General features: G+C 54.6%; 1 protein-coding gene and 1 long non-coding RNA gene across 5 annotated transcripts; one reads left to right on the top strand and one right to left on the bottom strand.

Moving 5' to 3' along the window:
* Positions 1 to 1,667: 1,667 nt before the first annotated feature.
* LOC132685004 (uncharacterized) lies at positions 1,668 to 19,762 on the bottom strand. Of its 3 annotated transcripts, none has more exons than XR_009612903.3 (3): positions 19,387 to 19,762; positions 16,078 to 16,227; positions 1,668 to 2,542 (listed from the first exon to the last, which is right to left on the bottom strand). It is a non-coding gene; the product is annotated as an uncharacterized LOC132685004 (long non-coding RNA). The 3 variants fall into 3 exon arrangements; XR_009612901.3 differs by lacking the exon at positions 1,668 to 2,542 and adding an exon at positions 14,600 to 14,860; XR_009612902.3 differs by lacking the exon at positions 1,668 to 2,542 and adding an exon at positions 14,600 to 14,860 and having other exon boundaries at positions 19,417 to 19,762.
* A 154-nt stretch (positions 19,763 to 19,916) lies between these two features.
* TLX1 (T cell leukemia homeobox 1) lies at positions 19,917 to 26,815 on the top strand. 2 transcript variants are annotated; one of them, XM_060641702.3, is made up of 3 exons: positions 19,917 to 20,753; positions 22,722 to 22,959; positions 25,197 to 26,815. In XM_060641702.3, the coding sequence occupies exons 1-3, from the start codon at positions 20,174 to 20,176 to the stop codon at positions 25,417 to 25,419; spliced, it is 1,041 nt and encodes a 346-aa protein (XP_060497685.1). In that variant the 5' UTR covers positions 19,917 to 20,173; the 3' UTR covers positions 25,420 to 26,815. The 2 variants fall into 2 exon arrangements, with proteins under 2 accessions (XP_060497685.1, XP_060497686.1); XM_060641703.3 differs by having other exon boundaries at positions 19,922 to 20,753; positions 22,758 to 22,959; positions 25,197 to 26,810.
* The last annotated feature ends 763 nt before the right edge of the window (positions 26,816 to 27,578 follow it).

Here is a 27,578-nt window from a genome sequence, read left to right as displayed (position 1 = left end):
ACACCAGACCTGGACCAGGTTCCAGACCAGGAAAACTTGGATGGGCAGCAAACTTCTCCACTCAACACCTGAGTGACTTTGGAGAGCCACCTGCTTTTAAGTTTCATCTGTAAAAGGAGGAGAATCAGGGCTTCTTCGCAAGTGAGACATTGCAAGGATTTGAAGCCAAATAGAATCTCAATACTATTTACTTACATGTGCACTGACCATTTCCAGAAGGGTTACAAAGAAACTGTCAGCAGCAGTTACCTCTGGAAACGGAAATAACTGGAGGAAAGGGGGGGGGGGGAACTTCTACTTTTCACGTTATTCCCGTTGCCCTGTTTTAATTTTCCTACTGAGCCTATTTTACTTTCATTTAAAAAAAAAGAGGGGCGCCTGGGTGGTTCAGTCGGTTAAGCGTCCGACTTCGGCTCAGGTCACGATCTCGCGGTCCGTGATTTCGAGCCCCGCGTCGAGCTCTGGGCTGATGGCTCAGAGCCTGGAGCCTACTTCCGATTCTGTGTCTCCCTCTCTCTCTGCCCCTCCCCCGTTCATGCTCTGTCTCTCTCTGTCCCAAAAGTAAATAAACGTTAAAAAAATTTTTTTTAAAAAAAAAGAAAGAAAGAAAGAAAGAGAGGATAAACCGCTTCCAGCCAAATAACCGAGCCAGTTAGTGGTAAGTTGAGTCAGTAAGTGGCAGCCTTAATTGACGTCTGTTAACGGTTAAGAGGGCAACAATCCCTCTTTCAGTGGGCATTGTATCTAGGTGTAAAAGCGATTTGTAAATAAATTGCTGTATAGATGTTAGGTGTGATTAGCGTCTGGGTAATGATATGTTTCTATGCACAATTATGTATGTGAGATGGCCTAAGTATGAGGAGGTGTATATATACTTAAGGGTAATTATGCAAATGTTATAAGGGGATGGTTAACAGCACAGGCTTCGCAGCCCTGTTGCCTGAGTTTGAATCTTAAATCCTCTGTTTACTGGAGATACGATCTTGACCAAGTTATGTGACCTCTCCGTGCCTCAGTCTTCCTATCTTTAAAAGGGGGATAAGAAATGTACCTGCTCTATAGGATTGCTACGAAGGTTAAAATGAGCCGAGTTCTATAAAACTCTTTGAACAGCCCCTGGCACATAGTAAGTGTTCAACAAATTGTTCCTTAAAAGAAGAGCCACCGTCTCAGCCTGTCTTCCATCAAGGAAGGGGAGACGGCTGGGTAGGTCTCCCCTTCCGGTCTGTTTGTATACACCTAGTGCAGGGATCTAGGGTGCTTGCTGATCCTGAGATCCAGAGCCCAGGCCTGTCCTCAAGGGGGTCCTGGAGAGGGATGGGATGACTCACATCTAGCTCTCATGCTTTCTGTGCTTCTAGGACATTCCAGGCCAATGCCCCATTTGCCACCCTGGGTCATTCAGATTGGATGTTAGCTGAGCCAGGAGGGAGGACCGATCCCTTGAGGGTGGGCGGTGAAGAGCGGGAAAATTCTGGCCGGCAGGAAAGAGGGACCAGGGACCATGGGGGAGGGGGCGCAGCGAGCTCAGGTCAGAAGGATCGAGGCAATTTCTGGCAGCCTAATTTCCCCAACCCCTTCCGAAGGGGTCAGCCTGCCTTCCCACCTACCCCATTGCTGCTACTCTTGCTGCCTCTCCTGATGACGGTGGGATGCCTGTTCCCCCCCTCCCAGGGGGCACCAGAGGCACCTCTGGGAGACGCTGGCCTGCCAGGCGGGTTGAGCAGGTTTGGGAGAGGGTGGGAGGAGCTCTGACTTGGGGGAGGGCCCTGGGCCAGGGACTGAGCTGACAGGGCCAGGTTTCTCAGGGTGCCATGCCAGGCGCCAGCTTGGGAGGGAGTGAATAAACCCAACCTGGAGAAAGATGAGAGAGTCGAGCCAGGCTCCCCCTCTTCTCTGGAGCCATAACCCCCTTCCCAGTGTAGACCCTATGTCCGGCTCTGATTTCTATCAGAAGTTCTGAACCCCAAATTGAGACATGTGGCAGGGAAGTGTTTGTGGGAATCACGGGGCAAAGTGATTTGGAATGCGATATGCTTATCCTGCCTCCTGCATGGAACAGGAGCACACTCCCTATGAAATCATACAGGACCCCATCTGGTGACACAGGCACAAGCATACCCACAGTCACACGCCTCACCTGCGGGCATGTGCACACAGTCCTGTACACAAAGAGACACTCAGGCACAGATAATCACAGGGACGGTGCTGGAAACCAGAGCGCTTTCTCTCCCTTTACAGATTAACGAGCCAGATTCTGGGAGCCTAAATAGTGCAGCCAAGGCTCACCTTTGGGGTCTTCAAAGAGAGACCTTCACGGTTTTTCCTTCATAAAAGGCCGTCCTTAACTAATGCCTTGCAGTCACCCACTCCCTCCCATGTGTCGTTTGTCCTGCAGGAGAGTGGCTGACCTTCCACACTGGTGCGCACGCTGGAGGCCTGTCCAGACCCAGAACGTCAGCTTGGGGTCTCCCGGAGGGTGAAGCCAAATCTTCTGCCACCTTCACTCTGCCTTCAGGGACACTGCCTTCCAAGGGAGTCACTGAGTTCGGGGAGAGACCAAGAGGTGAGATGGGAGCGAAAAGGAGGGCTGTGGGGAGAAGCCCAGAGGTGAGCTGGGATCCGAGCAGGCATCTCGGCAACCCAGAGACATAGGCCTATTACACACCCAGACAGTGTGTGTGCCGGTGGGCGGGGGTGTTTGAGGAGGGAAAGCAGGCAGAGGGGCCAGTTGGAGAAGGTGAGCAACGCAGGCATGTGGGAGGGACGCAGGGGGGTGTGCAGGGGACGGTCTTCAGGTTAGATATTCTTGGACCAATGTTTCACTGAATTATAACATATTCAGCCAGTAAAATTATACAGGTACTTTATGATTTCTCATTATATATGAGTATAGGGGTCAGTGAATTTCCACAAAGTGGACGCATACATGTATACATGTAAACAGCATCCCGATCAAAAAGTAGAATATTATTGGGGCACGTGGGTGGCTCAATCGGTTAAGCATCCCGCTCTTGGTTTCGGCTCAGGTCATGATCTCGTGGTTTCGTGAGCTTGAGCCCAGCGTCGGACTCTGGGCTGATAGCGTGGAGCCAGCTTGGGATTCTCTCTCTCTCTCCCTCTCTCTGCCTCTCCCTGACTCACGCTATCTCTGTCTCTCTCAAAAATGAATTTAAAGGGGCACCTGGGTGGCTCAGTCAGTTAAGCATCCGACTTCGGCTCAGGTCATGATCTCGCGGTTCGTGAGTTCGAGCCCCATGTTGTGCTCTGTGCTGACCACTCAGAGCCTGGAGCCTGTTTCGGATTCTGTGTCTCCCTCTCTCTCTCTGACCCTCGCCCGTTCATGCTCTGTCTCTCTCTGTCTCAAAAATAAATAAACATTAAAAAAAAATTTTTTAATGAATTTTTAAAAAGTACAATATCATTAGTACCCAGGAATACCCTCGGCCCCCTTTCCAGGCACAATACTCTGTTCTGACTTCTTACGCCAAAGATGGATTTTCCTGTTTTTACACTTTATATGAATGGAATCACAGAGTATGTTACCTTCTTTGTCTGTCTTCTGTTGCCCAACATTATAGTTCTGAGATCTATCCATGTTGTGCAGACACATCCTTAAACGATATTTGCACGTGGAGATGCACACACACTTGTAAGAGCTTGCACACGGGCCGGCTTATGTGAATAAGGTTCTGCTACGAGTATGCACACGCACAGCACGGACATGCCCGGGCTCTCACGCACATATGCGCATTCCCGTTAGGCTCACCTACGTGACTGTCACACACACGCACACACACACACACGTGTACACAAAATACACCCAGAACCTCACGCGTCCACACACTCGTGCAAGTTCTCACACACAAACACACACTCACACCACGCACTCTCAGACTCGCGCACCGTACCCATTTCGCACACTCATGCCCACTCTCACACGCGGGCCAGCCCCCCAGCCTCTCTGGCACAGGCTCTAAACAGACAGAGGAATGTGATCACGCCGACAGCTGAAAACTGTCGTAAGAGCAAAGCTGTACTTTGCTGAGAAATCCGAGCCCTTATTGGAGGGATACAAGTGTCTGTGTTTCTGGAGGCTGGGGGGAGAAGGGAGGTGGCTGACGGTCTCCCAAGGCGCCTGTGGCCATCGGGCTGTTTCCATTATAACAAAATGATGAAAGCACCCGAGCAGTGAGAGCTTGACCGGGAGTAAATAAAGCTGCCACCTTTGACCCCTGGAGGCCAGGGCTCATCCCAGGACGAATGATCATGGGGGGGGGGGGGTGCTCAGGCCCAGCCCAAGTCCTCCAGCACCCAAGGCTCAAAGCCAGACTCCAGAGGGGGAGGGAGAGGGGACTTGAGAAACTGTGCGATGCCAGGGGATGTTTAAAGGGGTGTAGAGAGAGGAAACGGGGCTATGGAAGGAGGTGGGGTGGGGGACACTGGGGAGGGTGGGATGGGGAAGAAGGCTCGGACTTCAGGCTCTCCCTCCCTGGACTCTTCTCTCCTGGCACCTCTCCAGGCCTCTTCCGCTCCTGGGCTCTGAAACAAGCACAGGTCCCCTTTCTCATGTTTAAGGCTTTGCCCTGCTTGTTTTTCTAATCACCAGGAACTACAGGCAAACAGGGGTTAGCAAAAACAAAAAACAAACAAAACAAACAAACACAGACAAACTACAGAGTCACTGGAATCCCAGAAAGGTTAAGTGGTTGGTTCTGGCTTTGACAGAAGTAAGGGACTTGCTGGGCCTGCCCCCCAGGCCCCCCAATCCCTTTCCCAAGGGGCCTGCCTAGCTCTCACATAGCAGGCACGGTGCCTGGCTTAGAACAAAGCTCAACGAAGTGGGCTACATGGATAGATAAGTGAATACACGCATGGCTAGATGAAGGCAGGAAGGTTTCTTGGTAGTCAACCTCCCGACTCTGTGTGGGTTCAAAATTCTTTGAGCACATACGTGGGGCTGGTCTCACTGGGGAGTCAGGAAGGATCCTCAGCCCTTTCCAGGACCCCTCCTTGTTTACTCTTTGCAGTTGACCCTTTGGGCAACCCCCCTTCCCTAGGGCTGACACTCACTTCATTCTGTAGCCACCTTGGCTACTAAAGGTTCACCTGGTCTAGTCCCTAGAAGAAGAAAGTGTTTTTCAATCTGGCTCTCAAAGATCCCTGCCCTCATGTCTCTCTATCCTGTACAGACCCAGTGTTCACTTCCTTTGCTCCTCCTAGGGGCCACTAAGTGGCCACTAAGTCGATTCTGGGAAGTCTTACCTTGGCTAATTACAACAAAAGTGACGATAACAAGAAAACAGAGCAATAAACATTGCTTCTTGGCCTTTTGGCTAAGATCAAGTGTAGTCAAACAGAGCAATGAACAAAATTTTCACAAGATGAGGATACTCCCAGGTTTGTGTGTGAGGGACATATAGGGAAAGATGACAGAAAATAGACCCACTCCACCTCCCAGCCCTATCACCCCATCTGGGCCTGACTTAGCAAGACAAATACACAGAGACAGTTCAAGAAAAGCACCCCATTTTCCTGCAAGCCTGGAAACTTCTGGCGGGAGCTCCAGTCTTCAGTTGGAGAGAGTGATCTCTGGAGGAAGCTGAGCAAAAGGAGGACAGAGCCGGCATGGGGGCCAGTCCTCGGCTGGGGGAGTTGCCTCTGGTCAGCGAGACATCGCCTGCAGCCAAGCGCTCAGAACCTGGCCCTTCTTTATCCCCTAAGCACAAAGCCCATTTTCCCCAAATCCATGACAGAGACTTGACTTGGTCTTGGTCCCTGGGGGCAGGGCAGGGCTAAACTCCCCGGCTGGGGTAGGGAGGGCACGGAGGCTGGAAGAATCTGAGGCAGCTGAGCCCTGTGTGTCAGCACTGGATTCTTGGTCTGCACCGAGGGCCCCCTCTTGGCTAAGACTCTCTTGCTTCGTCAGCTGAGATGAAGGAGAAAGCCAGGTGCCCTAGGCTTCAAAACCAACCAGAGACCCGGAAGACATAAGCATCAGAGAAATTAAACAGGTTTCTGCCTCCTCCCTTTAGAGTTCCCCCAAACCCAACCCAAAGAATGACCAACTTTTACTGAGATGTTACTCTAGGCCAGACACTGTTCTCTGGGTTTCCGTAAGTTGACTGATTAAATCATGGCAATAATTCTCTATATAAGTACTACTCTTATTCCACCTTCCAGATAAGAAAACTGAGATCTAGAGAGGTTAAGCTACTGGTCCAAGATCGCCCAGTTTTTAAGTGGAGAACTGAAATTGGAACCCAGGCAGTCTGGCCTCTAGGGAGCTGGTAGCAGGTGTGTCAGTCTGGTTTGGAGGCAGGGAAGTTCAGCAGGGCCAGGTTCAGGAGTCAGATCAGAAGGTATTCATGGGGCGCCCGGGGGGCTCAGTGGGTTGAGCGTCTGACTTCGACTCAGGTCATGATCTCACGGTTCATGGGTTCGAGCCCCGCATCAGGCTCTGTGCCGACAGCTCAGAGTCTGGAGGCTGCTTCAGAGTCTGTGTCTCCCTCTTCTCTCTGCCCCTCCCCCGCGCACGCTCTGTCTCTGTCTCTCAAACATAAATAAACACTAAAAAATAACAAAAAAAAGAAACATTTGATATGTCCACCTATTACTCTTTCATGTGAATGTCGGAATCTTTCTTTCTTTTAATATAAGAAAATGTCTGCTTTGATTTTTGATTAGTAGGACATTGAGCCTGTACATTTTCTTAGGGAGTTCTGACGTTTTTACACTGTTTGGCATCTTCCCCTAGGAATACGGCACGTCCCACTCCTTACCTGTGCCCTTGTTAGCAGTTTAATGGCTGTGTGCTATTCCTTTGTGAAGCAGCTTTCTAGCTGGCTTAACCATTACCCTAGTGTTGGGTTGCTTCCAAGGTTGAGCTGTTATGAATGGTGCTCCTATGAACATCTTTGTACAAATTGCTTTTTTTATTTCCCTGGGATATGGTCCCAAAAGTGGGATTATCTGATCAAAGGATATGAACAGTATCATGGTTTTTGTTACATCACTCGAGGAGGACGGGATTAATTTACAGCACCACCAGCAACATATAAAGAAATGTCTACTCTTCCCTTAACAAACCCTCAAGCACCTTGAAAACTTGAAAGGGTAACCTGTTCCTAAAGTAAACAAACCACAGCCACGGGAGGACAAAAACAGGAGTTCGAAAGCACAGGGTTCTGAAGATCACTGATCATGCAGCCAAAGAGGCAGGCTGCCTCTGGTGTGTGGCTGCCCCACTGAGTCCCCGGGACCAGGTTCCCCGTCAGCATGTGAGCCTGGTTTGTTTCTATTGACTGAGCATACATTCGTAGGCCATTTATTCTGTGTCAGGTACTATTCTAAGCACTTTACAAATAATAACTCATTTACTTCTCAGATCAAGTTCACAAGATAGGTGTTATTGTTATTGTTGTTATTATTTTAAACGTTTATTTATTTGTTTTGAGAGAGAGCAGGCACACACGCATATGTGAACAGAGGGAGGGGCAGAGAGGGAGGGAGAGAGAGAATCCCAAGCAAGGCTTCTCACTGTCAGTGCAGAGCCCCATGTGGGGCTCGATCTCACAAAACCGAGATGTGGCCCGAACAGAAATCGAGAGTCAGACGCTTAACCACCTGAGCCACCCAGGCACCCTGCTAGATCCTGTTATTATTATGATGCTCGTTTTATAAAGAAATCAAGCCATAAAGAAATTTGCTGTAGGTCTTATAGCTAGAAGAACTTGAACTCGGGCCGTCTGGCATTGGATTATTAACCACTGTGCGCTGCTCACTTGACCAGGTACAGGCACTTCAACTTGAAGCCACCCTTCTTTTTCTGGGTCCTGCCTTGGCCCCAGCAGCCCAAATCCCCTTCAGGAAAGGAAGGCCCTAAACCTTCTGGTCCTGCGTTTCAGACTTTCTTACATTGGCCTTCTAATTACTTTCTTCTCACATACAGCCCCCATCCGTTGGATCCTGCCATGTGCCAGCCATTGGGCTGAGCACTTTTAGGTATTTTTATCTATTTTATTCTTCACCACAATCAAACAAAGTAGGTGGCATATCTTCATTTTATAGAGGAGTAACCTGAGGATCAGAGAGGCTAAACATGTTGCCCGAAACCACACGGCTAGTGGAGCACGGGGACAATTTGAATCCTGTTCCAACATCAACGTCTTTGGTCTTTCCATTATACTTCCCTCCTCCCCAGCCTCCTGAAGCCCCCACCTTTTACCCTAGTCCATTTTTCTTTGCCACGAGTGGCTTTCTTCACGTACGCTGAGGTGGAAACAAACCCTCTTGGTACAACTCCACTGCTTTTCCTGGCCACGGTGAGGCCTGGCTTCACCAGGGCCTAAGTAGTCACCCCCAAGATAAGTGCTAGCTTTACCTTGTGCTTCTTGGAACTGAGGGCCACTCCCTGAGAGAGGCCCAGATAGCTCCTTCCTTTCCTGTTTCAAAGTCCACGCCCTGTGGAGCCCGCCCACAGGGTTCCTTCCTACTTCCTGCCTCAGGATCGGCACCTAATTTACAGAGTGCACATGATGGACAGGTTCGGATTCCAATGAGTAGACCGCATCCCTCTGTTCAGATGTGTGCTCCTCCTACTTTTTCAGGTCCTCCGGAATGACTCATAGCTCAGGTACCTTGTGGGGAGTGGTTTTTACCAATCCCGCCATACAATTCTACAAGCCCCAGATACCCTTGAGCATCTATTATCCTAAATATACCGAGTTCCCACCCAGGATAAAAGAAGGCACTTCCTGGGCACCTGGGTGGCTCAGTTGGTTAAGCATCCACCTTCGGCTCAGGTCATGATCTCATGGTTTGTGAGTCCGAGCCCCTTATCGGGTGAGGGTGAGCTTGAGTCCCACTTTGGGCTCTGCACTGACACTTGGGAGCCTGCATGGGATTCTTTCTCTCTCCCTCTCTCTCTGCCCCTCGCTCACTCAAGCTCTCTCTCTCTCTCTCTCAAAAATAAACTTAACAAAATAAAAAATGAAATAGATATCAAATCTTCCAGAGTTTGATCCCCGGCAAACTCTGGAAGAGTCAATGGCAGCACCAACTTCAGAAACTGTGCTTGGCATGTTGATTGGTTGAGTATTTGTGTTTGCATGAACATGCTAACCTATGTGGCTATATACTTCTCTGCACGGGAGACAGTGGGAGACGGCATTTCAGTGGGGACAGCGCAGGTGCATGTCTGTCTGCACAGGTGGATCCGGGACTTCATGGGGGAGGGGGGTTAATGTTACGCTCAGGACTTTGTTCGTGTGTTTTTGAGAGTAAAGGTCTGCACGCACCTCTCAGTTTGCATGTGCGTTTGTGCGCACACAACCTACGAGTTGGGTAAAGGGGCTGGTTAGGAAGTTTCCCAGACCAAGAGCACTAAGAAAACACTCAGCAGGGAGACTGGACAGGACAGGTAAGCGAGAAAGGGAAAACAGAAAAAAAAAAAGTCAAGCCTAATGCTTCGTAAATAAGCAAAGGGATGTTGCGGTAAGTCCGAAATGCCCCAGACAGATTCAGACAGGTTTGCGGCACTCAGCAAAGTCATTTGTAGCCCAGGGCAGGAATGGCAGGTTAGAGTTAGTGGTAAGTATGCGCTAGCCCCAGTTCTCAGGGGTGAGGGACTGGAAAGTATGGTAAGGCACTGCCCCGCTCCCATCCTCCAGGCCCTGGGCCCCAGCCTTTCCCCACAGGTTGGCCTCTCTAGGTAAAGATAGTTTGTCCTTGGTACAGAGGTGGGGGCAGAGGAGCGAGGCTCCAGGAGGCCTCTTTAGGCCGTGCCGGTACCCTTCATCCCTCTCCCTGCTCCAAAGGCAAAGGAACCTTCTTCCCGAAGCTGCTGAAAGGTTTCGCTGACTTCAGAGAGACAGAGGAGGAGGGAGGAAGGAGGGGGAGGCCTCTGAGGTGGGGAAGGTTTTGCTGAACCTGCAGGCTACCCAGCCCCTCCCTGGTTCCTCATTACTGAGGCCCTTGGGCATGACATATCTTTTTATTTGAAGGCCAGAAAGAACCCAGGGCTGCATTAATGACCAGCCAGCACCGGGGCCTGAGGCAGGGGACTGGCTCCCTTGACCTTGAAATCCTGCCTACATTTTCCTGCTGCACTGATGTTCTATTTTTCCAGAACTTGTCTCTACTGCTTTAGCCCTATCCTCTCAATGGGACCTTAAAGAGGCCCCAAGAGGAGGAAAACTGAGGAGGCAAGGAGAAGGGTTTCTCCTAGTCCCAGGCGCTCATCGGCTGGTTCGGGTAACTGAGCAGGGCCGACAGCATTGAGTTTCAACAGCTCCCAGACAAGTAGGGCTGACAAACATTTTACACAAATTTTACTACAGTAAGAAAGATGGTAAAGCAGAGCTACAGCCAATGAAATAAGATTCCGACAACAGCTTGCTGAAATAGAAGACAGAGTCCGTTGGGTCCGTTTTATAAACAAAAAAAGTAAGGGCCAGAGAAGTTAATCGATCTGTTCTGATACACATTTATTTTTGATTTTTATTTTATTATTTTTTTTAGAAGGAGAGAACATGTGTATGTGTATGATTTTGATTTTATTTTTTTTTAGAAAGAGAGAGAGAGAACATGTGCATGTGTAAGCAAGGGAGGGGCAGAGGGAGAGGGAGAGAGAGAATCTTAAGCAGGCTGCACGCCCAGCACAGAACCCAACATATAGTAGGAGTAGGATGTGTGTGTGTGTGTGTGTGTGTGTGTGTGTGTGTGTGTGTGTCTGTGATTGGGATAGGAGAGAAATGGATGTTGCCAGGGCATTGCACTGAGGAGATGGCGGTCAGTGGAAAGGTATGAGAGAATTTGTCTCAACTGATACAAAATGGTGAATGGTAGCTGGGGATTGGGGGAGGGTACTACCAATGAAGCCGCAAGTTGAAGGCCATGAATGGTGGGATAAAGGGCTTGGATTTTCCTATAGGCAATGGCGAGTGGTTTCTAAGCCAGAGAAGAATGTGCCTTGCATGTCCTTTGTGAGGGTGTGAGGGGGTGGGGGTGGGGGATTGGGCCTCTCCAGCAGGGTGAATTCCAAAGAGAGGGGTGAGGTGCCAGCCAGGAAAAAGAAGGGAAGTGGAGGAAGCTGGGGTGGCAGTAAGACTCCGGGCGTGAGGGTGGAGGGTAAGTAAGGTTGCCTCCTAAGGAGTGTGAAAGGAACTCCAAGCCAAGAGGCCCAGAGAGGAGGGTGGGAGCCACGGGAGCCCCCACCCCTCCAGCATGGAGTGGCCATGCTGTGACCATGCCAAGCTAGTGCACAGCCCTGGGCAGCCCCAGGCTCTGCTTTCTGAGCCTCGCGCCTCATTGAGAGGTTATTAATAGGGAGTTTGTCTAGTGTCAGAGCGCAGACATAAACTGCATTAGCATTACCCCATAATCTTATTTAGTAAATGCTCATGCCGCTCCGTCTCCTGTAATTGCATTGCAAAGATGCAATATTTATGAAAGGGGAGAGGGGATGTCACTGCTCATCTTGGCGCTGCAGTAAAAGTCCCGGGAAATACAGTAAGGGCCGCGGAGGCCTGGCCCTGGGCCTGAGAGGGTGGGCAGTGCTGGCGCCTAGCGCTCTCAGGGTGACCCACCAGGATGCCCAGCCCGGCCCAGAGCCCCCACCCCCACCGCCTCTCCAGAGCCTTGAGTATCAGAGCAAAGGGGTGTGGGTGGAGACGCCAGCCACACCGCTGTCCTTGGTGTTACTCCTCCAGAGGGTCCTGGTCCCTGCCAGATGCACTGAGCCCTTCCGGTGGGCTTGAAGCCCCAGCTTTGGCCCGCTCCCACCCTCGTTGGATTTCTAGGGGACCTTGCCTTGACTGCATAACCTGGGTGGCTTGGCAGAGCTCAGTGGGCAGGTGGAGGGCCACATCAGGCAGGAAGCCTGAGGGCCAGAGGTCCTTGCCGGGGCAGGGTCTCAGTATCAGTGCTGACCACTGGGTGGCCAAAGCCTGCTGCAGCCCTCGGTTCCCTGAGGTGCGGGTCCTCTTCCACCCTCCTAGGAATCCATGGCTCGGTCCCTAGGGCACCCCCACCCGACACCCACTTGGGGCCAGTACCATGTGTCCTGCTTCTGGGTGAAGGAGGCAAGGAGGTGAACTTCGCCGTGACCTCAGAAGCATGGCCGTGTGCCCACGGTCTCCACAGCTCTTGGGCGGAGCTCACCAACAAGGAGGACTCACTGGTACTGAGAGCGCCTGTGGGCATGTATGAGTGCTGGGGGACAAGCTGGGACTCTGGTGCGCCTCCAGGCACTTGCAGTTTAGAGCGGGACAGACATGCAGACGTGCTTCCTACCTCAGGGATTTGAGGGCCATCTTGGGCAGTGGAGTTCTTCCCCAGCCACATGTGGGGAAGCTTTCTGTGGTTAGGGCGCTATGAGCCAGACCTCAAAAGACCCGATCAGCGGAGGTGCGGAGGACGTTGAGTGGGAGAAGAGCTGAACGAAAGGATGCCTATGTTCGGAAGGCATTATCCAGAAAGGTGGGGGCAGGGAGGTGGAGGCCTCGATCAGGAGCCACCCCATCAGTTGCTGGTGGTGGGGATGGGGCTGGGGTCTCGGGTGAGGCTGCTTCTGGAAATCCATTATGAGAGAAGGCAGGTGCCCAGCTAAGCACTTCCTGGGGACCCCGGGAAGTGCCAGAGGCTCAGCGCAGCTCCCTGGCCTTGGGGCTGGGATGGCCCCCAGAGGCAGGAGCACACCCCTTTCATATCTCACAACCCCACACTCTACACTTCAGCCACATGCATACACCGCCCCCCAGCACCCCATTCAGTGCAGAGGGATTCACAGCTCTCAATGCCCTTACACACCCATGCAGCCGTGCCTGCCCACACAGCCTTGCCTCCCTCACTGACATCCAACTGGTCTAATTTCCGGTGGCCCCGTTGGCCTGCCTCCCGGTTCTGCGCTCACTTTCCCAGACCCCAGACTCCAGTGGGGAAGGGGCCCTCAAACCAGGGAGTGAGAAGGCAGCTGAGAACCAGGGAGACGGGTGGGCTGGGCGGAGGGCTTCGCCCCCCCCCTCCGCGTCCGCTCCCTCCCCGCTGTCCCATTAATCACAGCGTCGTCGCAGTCCAGTTGGGGATCCCTGCCGCCCAGTGCCACACGCAGCCCGCAGAACAATGGGATTATTTCCGGGGGGAGAGGACGCCTCGGGCAGGGGCTCAGGCGGCGGTGCCTCCTTCCCTCAACCCGTCCCTCGGCACCCAACCAGCGCCTGCGGCGGCCAGGGACGTGTGGCAGAGCGGACGCGGGTGGCGCGCGGGTGGCAGGGCCTGGCCGGTCTAATTCAATTAGCGGGGCCGCTGCAGCCTCGGAGCAACTCTGGGCCCGCGGGGCTCAACTTAGGGCAGCTGCTCTTTGTGCGCGGAACCCATACATATGGATACAGTCCCTCCCCCTTAGCCACCCCCACCCCAACTCCTGGCACCTGCGGCTCCCCCGCCCCCTCCCTCCCTGCCTTTGGCCTCCCCAGAAAAGTTGGGAAGCTGTGTGGCTGCTTGTGGGCCCGAGGTGGCCGGCAGCGTGCGCGCCCGAAGGGAGGGAGGTGGTTTTTATCTGAGCCTGGGGTCTGGGTGGAAGGAGGTGTTTGTAACATCCGTGTGTACTTGTGTGTGGAGGCGTGAAGGAGGCCTTGCGAGCAGCTGCCAGAATTGCACACAGGAGTGTGTGTGTGTGTGTGTGTGTGTGTGTGTGTGTGCAAGGGTGAGTGTGGACCTGTGAGCGCGAGCCTGAGAGAGAGGGTGCTGGATCTGCTCCAACGCTGAATCTGGAAGGCCTCGGGTGTTGGTTGTGTCTGCCAGGGACCATTCGTGTATATGCGGGGGCCATATGCAGTCGGGACAGAGCGTGGAACACATTTCCTCGACAGCAGCTGGGTCTCCCAGGCGGAATCCGTTCCCCTGCCTCCCGCAGCGGGGTTTTCTGATGGAGGAGGAGCTTGGCCAGTTCATTTCAAACCCCAACTCCAGCTCAACTCATTTACGCGGAGGACACTTGCGGCGCCCACTGGGCGCAGCCGCAGCGCGGAGGTAGAGGTGCGGGCAGAGGTGCTCAGAGGTGCCGCGGCCAGGGCTTCTCAGCGGGAACGGCGGTCGCGGTCGTCCCTGGCCAGGTTTTCCGTTCGCAGCACAGTGTGGCTGCGGCTCAGGGAGCACCTGCAGCTTCCGACGTGCCCTGAGCGCCCGCGGAAATGTCCAGACGTGTCCAAGCCAAGGTGGCCCAAGCTCCTATGGGTGACCACAAGACCCTCCCCGCCAAAGCCCAGGACTGAACCCCTCTAGGGGGCCGGGTTTCCGGAGCTGGGAGGTCTCCACCTGCCCTTCCTCTGCGGCCCAAATGTATGCCCCAGGAGGGCTGAGGACCTGAACTGAGGCCAGAAATCTGGTTAGATCTGACCGCTTACAGGTTCGTGGCCCAGCTGGAAAGCCCCCCTCATTTTCAGCTTGACTGAGTGGCTGGAGCCACAGAACCGCACACCCAGAGGTCTGGCCCACCGATCCTGAAGAGCCTGCCAGACCCCACCCTGTCCCCCCCCTGCTCCCTGCCCTGGGGTGCAGAGAGTAGGTTTCTAGGAGGTGGTGGTGGCCCCCCCAGGCCCTCCATTCAGCAAGCTGGCACTCCCCGGCTCCCTCTTCCTCCCCCACACCACATTCAGCACACCCAAGGACTGGCTATGACCCTCTGCCTCCGAAATTCCTCGGATCAGCATGGACCCACTTGTCGGCTGGGCAGGGCCAAGGACGGAGGCCGAGGGTCGGCATGCTGGGGTGTACCTGTGGTCCTGGGTCCCAGGCTGGGGTGCTCTACTGGGTCCAGTGGTGGGAAGCTAAACTTGGTGCCCAGGGAGCCCTTCAGGAGCTGTCAACGGATGGCAGGGTCACAGAGCGCTATTCTGCCCCGAACCTCAGCCCACACCCTGCCCAACCCTTTCCCCATCCTGGCATTCTGAGAGAAGACTGGCATCAAAGATCTGCTCTGCCACGGGCATGGGTCTGGATGGTGGGACCCGAGGGTCTCTGGGCTTCCTTTGGGGGAGAGTTGGTCAGAGAGAGGCCTGAGGTCCTATCTCCATGCCCAGAGGTGATGGGCCAACATCTGCCTTTGTATAGAGGCCAAGAAGGGGAACCCTACAGGGCAGGGCCTAGACTTAAGACCCCGTTGTTCAAGCAGGCTTTGGGGTAAGGAGCTGGCTCCTAACCCAGGTGACAGCTGAGGTATGTTTTCTAGCAGGAAAGATCTATCTTTCTCTGTCTTCAACCTGTCTGTGGTTGTGATATCTTGTCTCCTCCGTTCCACACCCACAGGCCCGCATATGGCCATTTCCCAGACAACTACACTAGAAAATAAGACCTCTCTCCCACAGATACACACACTCACGAGCATGCATACACACACACACCATTAGCACAGCCTCACTTTCACACAGTAGCTGACGGATGCTCTCACCCCATCATATGTGCCCGTTATACAGGAACAGTTAGGGACACACTCTTATCTGTTACAAAAAACACACTCACTGGCATCGCAGGCAAATACAGTTGTAAAAATGACCTGGACTCCCCTCCTGTCCCCTAGTCCCCTCACACACATGCATTTGGCTTGCAGTCGAATGCCAGCAGCCTAACACGGGTGCATAATAGACGTTCAATGCATATTTGTTGGGTAGATTTTAAAAAGTATTCCTCAGAGACATGCCCAGGCTATCATGCCCCCACTGTCACGCACACTTTCACATCTGGCTTTCCCCTCATGGACACACAGTCCCACAAACACAAAGTAATTAAGTTATCACACACACACCCCTAAGCTAAAGTACAACCCCTGGCCCAGGGGTCTCTCCCAGAGGGGGGAGGGAGCCGTGTGGGATCCAAAGGGGCCGCCCTCTCGGGCTGAGCCCTCCCTTTCCTCCTCCCCCAGCCCCAGCCCCAGCCCCAGCTGCTTCTCTTTTAATTGGAGGCACTTCTTCATTCTGCAGGCAGGGGAGAGGGGAGGCAGGGGAGAGGGGAGGCGGGGGAGAGGGGAGCGGAAGGTGCTTGGGGGGGTGGTTACCAGGTGGCTTTAGGGCCGGAACTCACCTAGACACATGCAAGATACTCCTGCAAAGCGAGGGCCACAGCTACCGAGTTTGGTGTTGAGAAATCAGCTTGTAATGAATGGAGTCAGAAAAACAGCATTTGAGTCCAGTCTGTGTCCCTTCCCAGCTTTCAGTGCCTCGGCCTTCTCATCTGTGAAATGGAGATAACAAGAGCCACATCACAGGGTTATTGGAGGATGACACGAGATAATAACTGTGACTGAAGGTGCCGGGACATCGCTGTGTGCTCCTACTCTCTCTCCCTCTCCTCCTCTTTCCTTGTGTGTGTGTGTGTGTGTGTGTGTGTGTGTGTGTGTGTGTGTGTGTATACAATTTATAGTCAAATTGGTTTCTCTCCTCCTCTTTCCTAACAGGGCCGCCACTGGGGCCCTGCACTGAAGCTGCATGTCTCCTCCCCACCCCCTTCCGAAAACTTTCTGACCTCAGGTGACACTGCTTCTGGGAGGGGTGGGGGCCAGAACCCAGCAACTCCTGACCCTCTTGTCTCAACTTCCTAGGAAAAGAAGGGACTGAAAGGGTACCCTGGCCCTCAGCAACTACCCTATTGGAAAACAAAGGTGGAAACAACCACCCTATTGGAAAACAAGTTGGACACAGAGAACCCCATCTTGGGGAAGGCCAGCACTCAGAACTGCATTGGGATAAAAGTTGATTCTGATAGGTGGGAGGGGGGGGCTGAAGGGGGGTATGGAAAAGATCAGTGAGGCAAACACCTGTAAGGGCCGGGGAAAGTCAAGATGTCCCTGGGTTGCAGGATTTTGATGAGAAGAGCCTCCTGACAGTCTGAAGAGGCCACTAGGCAGCTGTGACCTCTGCCAACCTTCGGCTGGTGAGGTCTCCCGCCAGGGACTCTGGCCAACTGGTGCCACATCTGAGGAGTCCAAGAGGTGAGTAAGATAGATGTCTAAATGGTGGAATAGGAAAGGTCAGAAAGACATACGTGTTGGAAAGATTCAGCCAGAGGAGGAAGGAGGGAGGAACGGGGAGAGTGTTAGGAACACTCAGGAGGTTCCTGCATGGGCCAGAGAGGGTGGCAAAGGTAAGTTGTCCTAAAGATAAGAGGGTTTTAATTGCAGCAGACAGAACTGTAGTTAATCATGAAAAGGATCAAGGCACTGCAGTCCAGCCTCAAAGGAAGCAGAAGCACCCCTCTCCATACTTCTCAGCCTCATACAGGGAAAACAATTCAGATTTGGGGAACCAGATCAATCTTCTTCTGTCTGTGGGACTTTGGGCAAGTTTGTTCATCTGACCAAGTCTCGGTTTTTGTTTTTTCTTTTTAAAATGAATATAACTCATATACTATGATAACCCCTTTAAATCATACAATTGAGTGGTTTTTAATATATTCACATAGTTGTGCAACCATTGCCACTAATTCCAGAATATTTTCATCACTTCAAGTGGAAACTTCGTATCCACTCGCAGCCACTTCCAAACTTTCCTCCTCCAACCTCTGGCAACCATTATCTGCTTTCTGCCTTTATGGATTTGCCTATCCTGGATGGTTCGTATGGATGCAGTCATTTGATAAGTGGCCTTTTGTGCCCGACTTCTTTCACTTAGCATCATGTTTTCTAGGTTCTTCCATGTTGTAGCATGAATAATATTCTGTTGTATGGATACACCACATTTTGTTTGTCCATTCATCAGATGATGAACAGGTGAGTTGCTCCCACTTTTTGGCCATTACGAATAATACTGCAATGAACACTCATTTAATTTTCGTACTTACTTAAAACTTGGAGGTGTTTCTATTAACTTCACAGAGTTGCGAGTCTTAAATGACATCGGTGTGGTGAGGTGCCTGGCACATAGTAGCTTCTCAGTAAAACACTTAGGTTTATCTCTGCTTTATTTAGTTCCTCTAAGATAAGAGGCAGGAAGGAGACAAATTTAGGTTCAAACAACTGCTGGGTAAGGTTGTAGAAGCTGGATTGGGTGGGTGAAGAGGAGTGAACTGGCAAGGGAATAGAGCTCTCGCCTGTTTCTGCTCAGTGTTTACAAACCACCACCTATTTCGCACATGGCCTTGCCTTGAGCGGGCCTTTGTCCACCTGCCTGGAGCCCAGACAAGATTTTCTCCAGGTTTCCAGGCTAACCCATAAAAGCAACTCAAATCCAGCTTTTCCATCTTGACCAAGTCACTTAGCCTCTGAAATTTGGCTTTCTTACATCTATAAAATAATTTCTTACTATATCTATAAAAGAGATAATACTCATCTTGAAGAGTTGGTGGTTCATAGCATTCCCCATAATACTTACCACGATCTGACTTATTGTATTTGCTTCTTTGTTTATTGTCTAACCCCCTCTATGGAACGTAAACTCCATGAGGGCAGGACCTTGGTTTTGTTTACTGCTGTTTTCCCAGTGCCAAGAACAATGCCTGACACATGGTAGGTATTCAATAAATATTTGTTGAATAAGGAGGTTCATTCATTCATTTTTCACCCAACATGAGTATATCCTGTGGTTTGGGGCTATACTCCACAGGAGGGAAACTGAGATGAGTTCCCTGCTTCCAAGGAGGTCTCTTCAAGTGGAAATAACAGACATGACCGAAGCAAATAGACTGTAATGAGACTTGATCAATAGAATGTGCACCTTCATCTTGCCTGATAGAGACAGTCCCTCCCTGAAGACCTGTTGAATCTGAAATAGACCAGAAATAGATCCAAAGTGATCCAATGTGCACCGGTCCCAGAGCTTGGCTCCTGGCAGGGAGCAAACCTTTCCCTACTGGAGAGGGGAAAGAGAGGAAGCAGAAAAAGGGAGTTTCCTCCTTCTCTCCTGGGCTGTAAGCCAGTCAGCCACAGTCAAAACTTTAAAAGGCCTAAATTTGTCCAGATACACTTCCCTGATCTTGGTCCCACCAACCCTACCCCCCCCCCCCACCACTGCCTTAAGTCCCCAGGCCTCCCTCCCAGGATTCCAAAAGTAAGAAAATAACTCCTTCCCCTCACCACAGTCCAAAGGTTTCTTGCTTGGAATAGCCAGCCCCGTGCTAGTTGCTAGGTGAAAACAATCTGATTGAATTCATTCGCATACTGTGGGTACTGCTTCTTTGGGGAGTGTTTATTTAAAAGGAAAGGGGTATCTTGAGGCATGGGCCCCCTGGAAACAAGCCCCAAGCCACCTCTCTTGACTTTTGCCTTCCTCTCAGGAAGTCTTCCTTTCCTCAGTTTCTCTAAATAGGCTGGGTTGGTGTGGTTGTTGATTTTTTTCAACAACCTACAGCCGGTTGTTCATAGGCCTGTGTTTTTAAAAAGGACAAGCCTGAACTCACCTTCCTGCCTCAGGGGCCTGGGCTCCATACCTGGGAAGTAGACAGTCTTCTACTTTCTAACAAGCCAGACTTGAAGTTTGCAGTAAATCCTCTTGTTGAAGGACAGGTGTTTCCCAGCTGAGCCCTTGGGGAGATTCTCCAGTAGCGCAGGGACACCCTTCCCCAGAGGCCTAGTGGGCTGGACCTCTTTGGCCCCATTCAAAGTGAGGGGAGACTCCTGCCAGACCGGGAAGAGGGCTCTATCCTCCACCTCCTTGGGTCCGTCTGTTTATCGGTCTCTGGGAATGGCCGCCTCCTGTTCTTTTTCTCCTTTTAAGTCTCTGAATCTCTTCTCTCTCTTCCTGAACTACTTCTCGGTGCCTCGGTCTCCGTCCCTCTGTCTCTGGCTCCTGCATCAGTCTCGGCTCCCGGCCTCCCTCTCCCCCTCTCCGCCCCTCCCCCGCGCTGTCATTCACCCCGCTCCTCTCCACGCACAGCCAATGGAGAGACCCGGCCGAAACGGCTAGGCTCGCTTGCACCGGGCTTTTTCGCCTGGTGATTGATGTCCCAGAGTCAACATCGAGCTAGCAGACGGAGAGGGGAAGGAGCAGCCTGAGAGGGGAAGAATACGGCGCCCCCTCTCTCCTTCCCCTCCCCCCTACTTTAGCCCTCTGCGCACTTCGCTTCCAAGTCTCCGCGCAGCCGGGAGCGGCTGCCGCCTCCGCGCCCCTGCGCGCTGCCCCCCGAGCCAAACACAGCGATCGCCGCCGCCCAGGCCCCCCCCGCGGGGCCGGGGCCGGGGGCCAGCATGGAGCACCTGGGTCCGCACCATCTCCACCCCGGCCATGCGGAGCCCATCAGCTTCGGCATCGACCAGATCCTCAACAGCCCGGACCAAGGCGGCTGCATGGGGCCCGCCTCGCGCCTCCAGGACGGAGAATACGGCCTTGGCTGTTTGGTTGGAGGAGCCTACGCTTACGGCGGCGGGGGCCCCGCGGCCGGGGCGGGGGCCGGGGGCGCGGGGGCCTATGGTGCCGGCGGCCCCAGCGGCCCTGGTGGCCCTACTAGCGGCGGCGGCGGCGCCTGCAGCATGGGCCCGCTGGCTGGCTCCTACAACGTGAACATGGCCTTGGCGGGCGGCCCCGGTCCGGGAGGCGGCGGCGGCGGGGGCGGCGGCGGCGGCGGCGGGGGGGCGCTGAGCGCTGCAGGGGTGATCCGGGTGCCGGCTCATAGGCCGCTAGCTGGAGCGGTGGCCCACCCCCAGCCTCTGGCTACCGGCTTGCCCACCGTTCCCTCCGTGCCTGCTGTGCCGGGTGTCAACAACCTCACCGGCCTCACCTTCCCCTGGATGGAGAGTAACCGCAGATACACAAAGGACAGGTTCACAGGTGAGTCCGGCCGGCGCGCGCCCCGCCTGGCCGCGGCCCGGGCTCTGCGCTACCTTTCCCCTGCCCAGTGGCTCCCGCAGCCCCCTCTACGCACCAGGTTACCCAGCTCCTCTCGGTGCTTCCCCCGAGTTCAGCCGCCTGCCACCTTTCCACGCTCGCGGAATCGTCATGCTCGAAGAGTTCTCCCGTCCTGGGCCCCTCTCCGTCCCTCCCGCAGGACCCCTACTCTGAAAAGCGCTCCCTGATCCCCTCTCGGAGTCGCTGGGTTCAGTGTGGCCGAGGGAAGGGGGATGTAGCTTCGGGACTACCTTTCACCCCGGCTTTTGGGGCTCAGGAATCTTGGAGAAAGGGGCCGGATGTGAACAAACTGTTTTTTCCGTCCGGGCCAACGTTCTCTGGCTGAGGCGAAGAGCCCCAGAATCAGACGCTAGGAAAGAACAGGTTCCCCACCTCTCGTCCCCCTCCCCACACAAACACACACGCTCTCAAACACCCCACACACCCCACTTCACTTCGCGCTCCGAGCTCCAGTGTCGGTTGCGCTTGCCGGGCCGGCAGAGGCCCGAAGCCTGAGTAAAGCAGCAGAGCTGGTGGGCCCTCTTTCCCGGACTGCGGGCTTCGTCCAGGTCGGTGGCAGCGTGAGGCTGAGCCTCCCGGTTCATTTTCGTTCGGTCCCGGCCTGGCGTCCTCCCCTCTGGGCCCAGCCCCGTTCCCTCCAGTGTGAATAATGCACCGGCCTGACCGGCGATCGATCGGCGGCGGCCCAAGGACAACTCCTGGGACGATTACGCACTCCGCGGCGGCCGACTGCCGCCCTCTCCGCTGCCTGCTCCGCGCCTTCCACCGCTCGCTCCGGCTCCCTCCGCTCTCGCTTCCGCTCTCGGCACTCAGCTCTCGCTCACGCGCGGGCCCTTTGCTTCGGCCTCACTTCCAGCTACCCGTTAGCATTCCTGGGATCCGAGGCGAGGATCCTCGATCCTCCCGCCGAGCCCAGCTCCCAAGCCCGCTGAGAAGTAGCCACGAGTTGAGCCTGGGTTCCCGGCTGGGCCTTAGAGGCGGCGGGAGGTACTGGCCGCTGCCGATGGCGATGGCGAGGTGGGACTCCCATGGGGCTCGGGCTCCAGGGCCCAACGGTGGAAAGGAGTTAGGGGGTCAGCAGAGGCAATACAGCCATTCTGCCCTGGGCCTCCAGGAAGGACCCTGTACTCAAGGGACCCCAGGACCCCAACCTAAGTCCTCTCAGGCCTGGGGAGGCAGAGCCTGCTGGCCATTCCACTCCCCCTGCCCACCCAGGCCAGTCCAGTCTTGAAGGGCCCTGATGGAACCCTCAGCCTGGAACCCACTGGTCTTAGGTATCTGGTGAAAGCTGTTCCACACAGGGCCTACCTAGGGGAGCCACCGGCGGCCCTAATCTGGCTTCAGGCCCCAAGAAGGTTCTGAGGGAGTGAATGACTGTCACCTTGTGTTGCCCTGTGTCCTGTATGTGTCTGCTTGTGTGCCTGTCTGTCAGGCCGGGTGTATAGATAGGTAATTTGCCCCTTGGTATGTGATGTGTCTGGGTATGTTGCTGTGTTGGTGGCGGCTCAGGTCAGGACCCAGGGTTCCCCCCCCCACCCCCACCCCCACCCCCGCCTTGATCAGATGCGGCTTCAAGCTGCTGGGCAGCTTCCTGGAGCAGAGGGGGGCTTCGACCTTTAGCTCGCCTCAGACAAGCCCCTCAAGGAGACTGGCTTGGGCACGAGAGAGCCCGGGGCTAGGGAGGCCTCCGTGGCGGCGGCAGCGGCGTCCGCCTGGCGGGCGGGAGGGGGCCGTTTCCCGCCGCGGGCTTGGAGCTGAGGGCTGACGGGAGGATCGCGGCCCCGTTCCTGGGGTCTGGCCTCTGCGCTCGCTGATCGCGGGGAGTCGGGCCTGGGACGCCTCCTGACGCTCTGCCGCTTGCCTCTGCCGTCTGTCTGTCTCCCGCTCCAGTGGCCCTCTCACCCTTCACTGTAACACGCCGTATAGGTCACCCCTATCAGAACCGGACGCCCCCCAAGAAGAAGAAGCCGCGCACGTCCTTCACGCGCCTGCAGATCTGCGAGCTGGAGAAGCGCTTCCACCGGCAGAAGTACCTGGCCTCGGCCGAGCGCGCCGCCCTGGCCAAGGCGCTCAAAATGACCGACGCGCAGGTCAAAACCTGGTTCCAGAACCGGCGGACGAAGTGGAGGTGAGCGCGCGCGGGGTAGGCAGTTCTCAGCCCCGGGGTCTCTCCTGGGGCGCTCACGCCCCCTCCGCTCTCCGGCTTCTGATCGGTTCCCTGCTAGGCTCGCCAGGAACCGGGAGCAGCCGAGGCCGATGCCCGGGGTGGGGCTGGAGAGCCCCCGCTCTGTTTTACAGGAGGCTTCTTGGCTTTCTGACCCTAACGCTCAATGCTGGTGTAGACGCGGCTGGTCACCGCCGCTGCTTGGGGAACCTGCGGGGCTAGAGCACAGTCAGTCCTTGCAGTCCGCGCTTTGGGAATCAGTGAACGCTGAGGGACTTTTTGTTTGCACAAAGTAGCGCTTACAGACATGCCTCCTCCGTCCCAGAGACTGGAGGCCGGATGGCCTGCGCCACCTTTCTGCCGCCCCAGAGAGGGCTCCTGGCGGAGCTGCCGGGCCCCAAACCGGGAGCCTGGGCCCCTCTGACTCCCTCCTCCCCGGACACTCAGCCAGGCCCTCACGCAGACGGTCTCCCACCCTGGAAGAGGAAAATCAATCCCTACCGGCTGCAGCGGGGTTTTGGAGAGTCCCACTGAAAGGGGGATCAATTAGGAGCAGATGGGTGTGTGTGTTTGTGTGTGTGCGGGCGCTCGCCACACACACATTTACCCTTCTCCCGTCACACACCCAGTACACTAAAATCCCCCCACCATGCATACATCTCTCTCTCTCTCTCTCTCTCTCTCTCTCTCTCTCTCGACTTCCCACACTCCTAGGCAGCCTTACTCACCGCCAGCACCGCGCTTTCTCCAGCTGTACCCACTTGCACCCCTCCCGCACATCTGGCCCGCATACTTGGTTCCACAAGTTTGGTTCCAGAAGTTTCTCACTAGCTCAGGCCTCAGGGGGGAGAGCGCAGGAGAGTCTGGGCGACGTGCGCGGGGCCGTGGCCCAGTGGGCCTAGCGCTGGAGGAAGGAATTGGAGTTTCCTCTTTTTCTGAACGAAGGCGAGGGATCTGCCCGGGATTCCACCGGCGTGGCTTCCACAGGAAGCCACTGCCCCCACGACTCTGCCTCCACCCCATTCCTGTCGTTGGGGAAGAAATGGAGTATATGGCTTCAGACCTCTGGGATCTAGTTAAAGAGGTAGCTAGGGCTGGCAGAGTAGGGGTGTGGGCACTAGTGTTCCCAAGGCTCCACCAGGGCTGCAGCCTAGGCGAGAGGAGGGAGCGAGGCAGGTCCCTGGAAGACAAGGGGCTCTGGGATCACCGAGAGTGTCAGGCGAAGAGAAGGGAAGGGGCAAAGATAAACACCCCACCCCAGGGAGAAAAGGAAAAACCGGGCAGCTTGAAGAAGTCTTAGGGTAATAAAAGAAAGCAATGGATGACTAAACCTTCATTTTCGTTTCAAACAAATTCTCTTAATTCTGAGAGAACAAAGAGGGTGGGGTGAGAGACAACAAGAGAGAAGGACACAAAGCCGAAAAGGAAGAGAAAGGTTCAGGCAGTTTGAAATGCAGGAAAGAAGGGGAAGGCGAGACACAGAAAGACGCGCGGAGCTAAAGGCAAGAAGGGGCGGCGGGCAGGAGGCCGGCGTCCACCGCTGGGAGAGGCCCTCGCCGGCTTCGCGCGGCTTCATCGATCGCCTACAAATTGCTTCTGGAGGCCCCCGGGACTCCCATTAGGTCTGTCCACCTTAGAGACAGACGTTTGATCTCAGTTGACGGGGTGGAGGGGAGGCATTAAATGGAATAAGTGAGTCATCGCCTCCCTGGACCGCCTCGGAGAAAGGCGCTGGTCTGGCGGGAGTCCCGGCAGGGCACAGGGCTCGGCCCAGGAGGTAGGAAGGCTGCGAGAGTTTTGCAGAGAAGAGAGGTCTGGCAAAGCAGCTCGAAGGCAATCCACCGGCTCCCGCCTCTGCCCTGGACTGGTGGGGAGGGTGAGGCGCCTCAGGCTTGGCACCGCAGAGCTGGGGAGAGGCGAGATGCCACCCTACCTCTGGCTGCGCCCTCCGAGGCTAGTGGGACACGGGGAGCTCCAGATGCTTGGGCCTGGCGGATTTCCCCACAGCTCCCCCGGGGTTCCTGCGCTCCATTTACTTGTGGGGTTTCCAGTCTGTGTCAGGACCCTCAAGATTAGGGTGTGTGTTAAAGGGGCCCAAGCTGGAGTTGGGGGCTGTGAAGGAAGCAGTGCTCGTCCAGGCTGTTTCCCGGGAGCGCGCTCGAAGCGTCGGTAACGTCGGTAATGGCTTGTCCCCGGTGCAGGCGGCAGACCGCGGAGGAGCGTGAGGCTGAGAGGCAGCAGGCGAACCGCATTCTCCTGCAGCTGCAGCAAGAGGCCTTCCAGAAGAGTCTGGCGCAGCCCTTGCCCGCCGACCCGCTATGCGTGCACAACTCTTCGCTCTTCGCCCTGCAGAATCTGCAGCCGTGGTCTGACGACTCCACCAAGATCACCAGCGTCACGTCCGTGGCGTCCGCCTGCGAGTGAGCCTGCCCGCTCTGCCCGGAGAGAGCCCGGGTCCAGCCGAGGGGTCGCGGAGGCTGAGAGCCGGGACTCTCTCCCACCCCCTCCTGCTTCAGACTGTGCGCGGGAGGGGAACGCGGTGCCCCCTGCGCTCGGCGGAGCTCCTGCCAACGCTGTTTTCTCTTTGGTGGGGGGAAAAAAGCGCGGGAGACAGGGACACGCGACCTCGTTCCAGACGCCTAAGTGGTCCCGCGCCCCCCTGGAACTGTTCAGAGTCCTCTCGGTTTACGTCTATTTTATTTTATTCTGATTTTTAACGTGGGACTGAGAGAGGCAGAGGACGTTGGGGAATAAGTTTCTGGGGTCCTCAGAGGACAGCAGGGGCTGTCGTTTGAACTTGCTCTGGGAAGAACTCTGTATTCCACTCCCCATCACACGTGGACGCCCGCAGGCCCACACAGAGGTGATTTCACGGTCTCTGGTGGTGTCACCCAGAGCCAAACACAGAGGACCTACGGCAGAGTGTCATGCACACATAGGGCCATCGCCTTCACACCCTTGACTCTCACTGTCAGGCATAAGCTAGGGGTGACCCAGCTGCATTGTGAACAGCATGGCACTTCTCACAAACACGAGGCTACGGCCACACTGTGACACACTACCCCACACACGACAGCGTCACGGCCCTCCAGGCCCCCATCACACATCCTAGCCGCACCCAGGTACGCACAGGCAGGTTTTCACACAGACTCAGCCTGCTTCTCCAGATCCTGTTCATACGGGGAGCTTAAGTTATGCACTTATAAGGTGTTTTCTGTGTAACCATTTTATAAAGTGCTTGTGTAATTTATGTGAAAAAATAATAAAACCCTCCGGATCCGGAGTCAGGGCTACCTGCTCCTTGCTGAGCCCAGCACCTTGCAGCTACTTGGGTTTGGTGTGAAATGGTGCCACTGGGGCAGCTGCTGCTGTCTGGGCATAAGGGACACCCGGGGGCCAGGACCTGCAGGTCCTGGAGAGAGGGAAGGAGGGGGACAGAGAGAAACAGACCTGAGGAAAGGAAGGAGTGCCAGGCTCTCCTGGGACGCGGACGCTTGAGAAGATACACGGTCTTTGGGTGTGAGGGTTGCGCGCGTGTGCATTGTGTGTTTGTGATGGCATGGACCTTCAGGATGTAACTGATCGTGAATGAAACAGTGTTTAAGCGTCTCATTGTGTTGGCAACTATTGTTAAGTGCTTGTCTCTGCTTAAGTCGCAAATCAAAACTAGCATCATACATACGAACTTGCAGTGGTCTGTGTGACCATGTGCGAATGTGATTGTGTCTTCCGGGGTACCGGTGACCACCCACCCAAATCTGTGACTGTGTGTGACTCCCGTGTCAATGTGTGTGAGAGTACATGTGAGTTTCTCCTCGTGAATCCATTTTTGTGTTAAATGTGCGAATGTTTGTAATCGTGAATCACCCGTAATGGTGTGAATACACTTGGGTGTGATATGTAATCATGTGTGACATGTAATCATGTATGAGATGTGTATTTTACTATATATACTTGTGTGTGACAGTATATAATGGGGAAATGAGGTAGAGAGTGTGGATCGTCGTGGGTGACTGTCCCTGTCGGTGAGTGCGTGTGATTGGTTGTGATTGAGTGGGTGTAGTTGCGCACTGCTGGTGTGTGGGGGTCTAAGGTAGGGTGTGTGATGCACGGGGGGGGGGGGTACTAATATCTCCTAGGAGTTCCAGGGTTCTAGGCCCTTCCTCAGTAAGCCCCACAGGTTGGAGCACAGTGAGTCAGTAATTGGGCCAGGATCCTGTAGTGCTCTTAGTAGGATTTCCTGGCTCCCAGCACTAGTCTGGCCTAGTAGAGATCTGAGTAAGTGACTTCCTAGGGACCTTCAGGGGGCCCCACACCCACTCCAGCCAGGACAGCAGCCATGGGACACAACACTCCCTGTAACATCCAGTCCTTCTGCCTATGAGACCAATCTCAGGTGCACAAAACTGACTTGTTTTTTCTGAAAGAAGCTAGGTGGTGGAGGCTCTGAGGACATGCCATCCTGGGGGAATTAAGTGGGGGGGGGGAGATAGGCTCTTTCTTTGGGATGGGAGTGTGACAGAACTTGGTGGCTAGAAACTAGAAGGGAGTGGGTGTGGGACTTGTTCAGGTATACAGAGCTA

The sequence above is a fragment of the Panthera onca genome, chromosome D2, assembly GCF_046562875.1.
Source record: "Panthera onca isolate mPanOnc1 chromosome D2, mPanOnc1 haplotype 2, whole genome shotgun sequence".
NCBI lineage: Eukaryota > Metazoa > Chordata > Mammalia > Carnivora > Felidae > Panthera > Panthera onca.
The sequence above is the reverse complement of the archived record's forward strand: the minus strand, read 5'-3'. Positions and strand labels throughout refer to the sequence as shown.

Coding starts and splice junctions, on each gene's coding strand:
- TLX1 (XM_060641702.3), top strand. CDS start 20,174: ATGGAGCACCTGGGTCCGCACCATCTCCACCCCGGCCATGCGGAGCCC. Junction 20,754..22,721: donor CACAAAGGACAGGTTCACAG/GTGAGTCCGGCC, acceptor CTCCCGCTCCAG/TGGCCCTCTCACCCTTCACT. Junction 22,960..25,196: donor AACCGGCGGACGAAGTGGAG/GTGAGCGCGCGC, acceptor TCCCCGGTGCAG/GCGGCAGACCGCGGAGGAGC.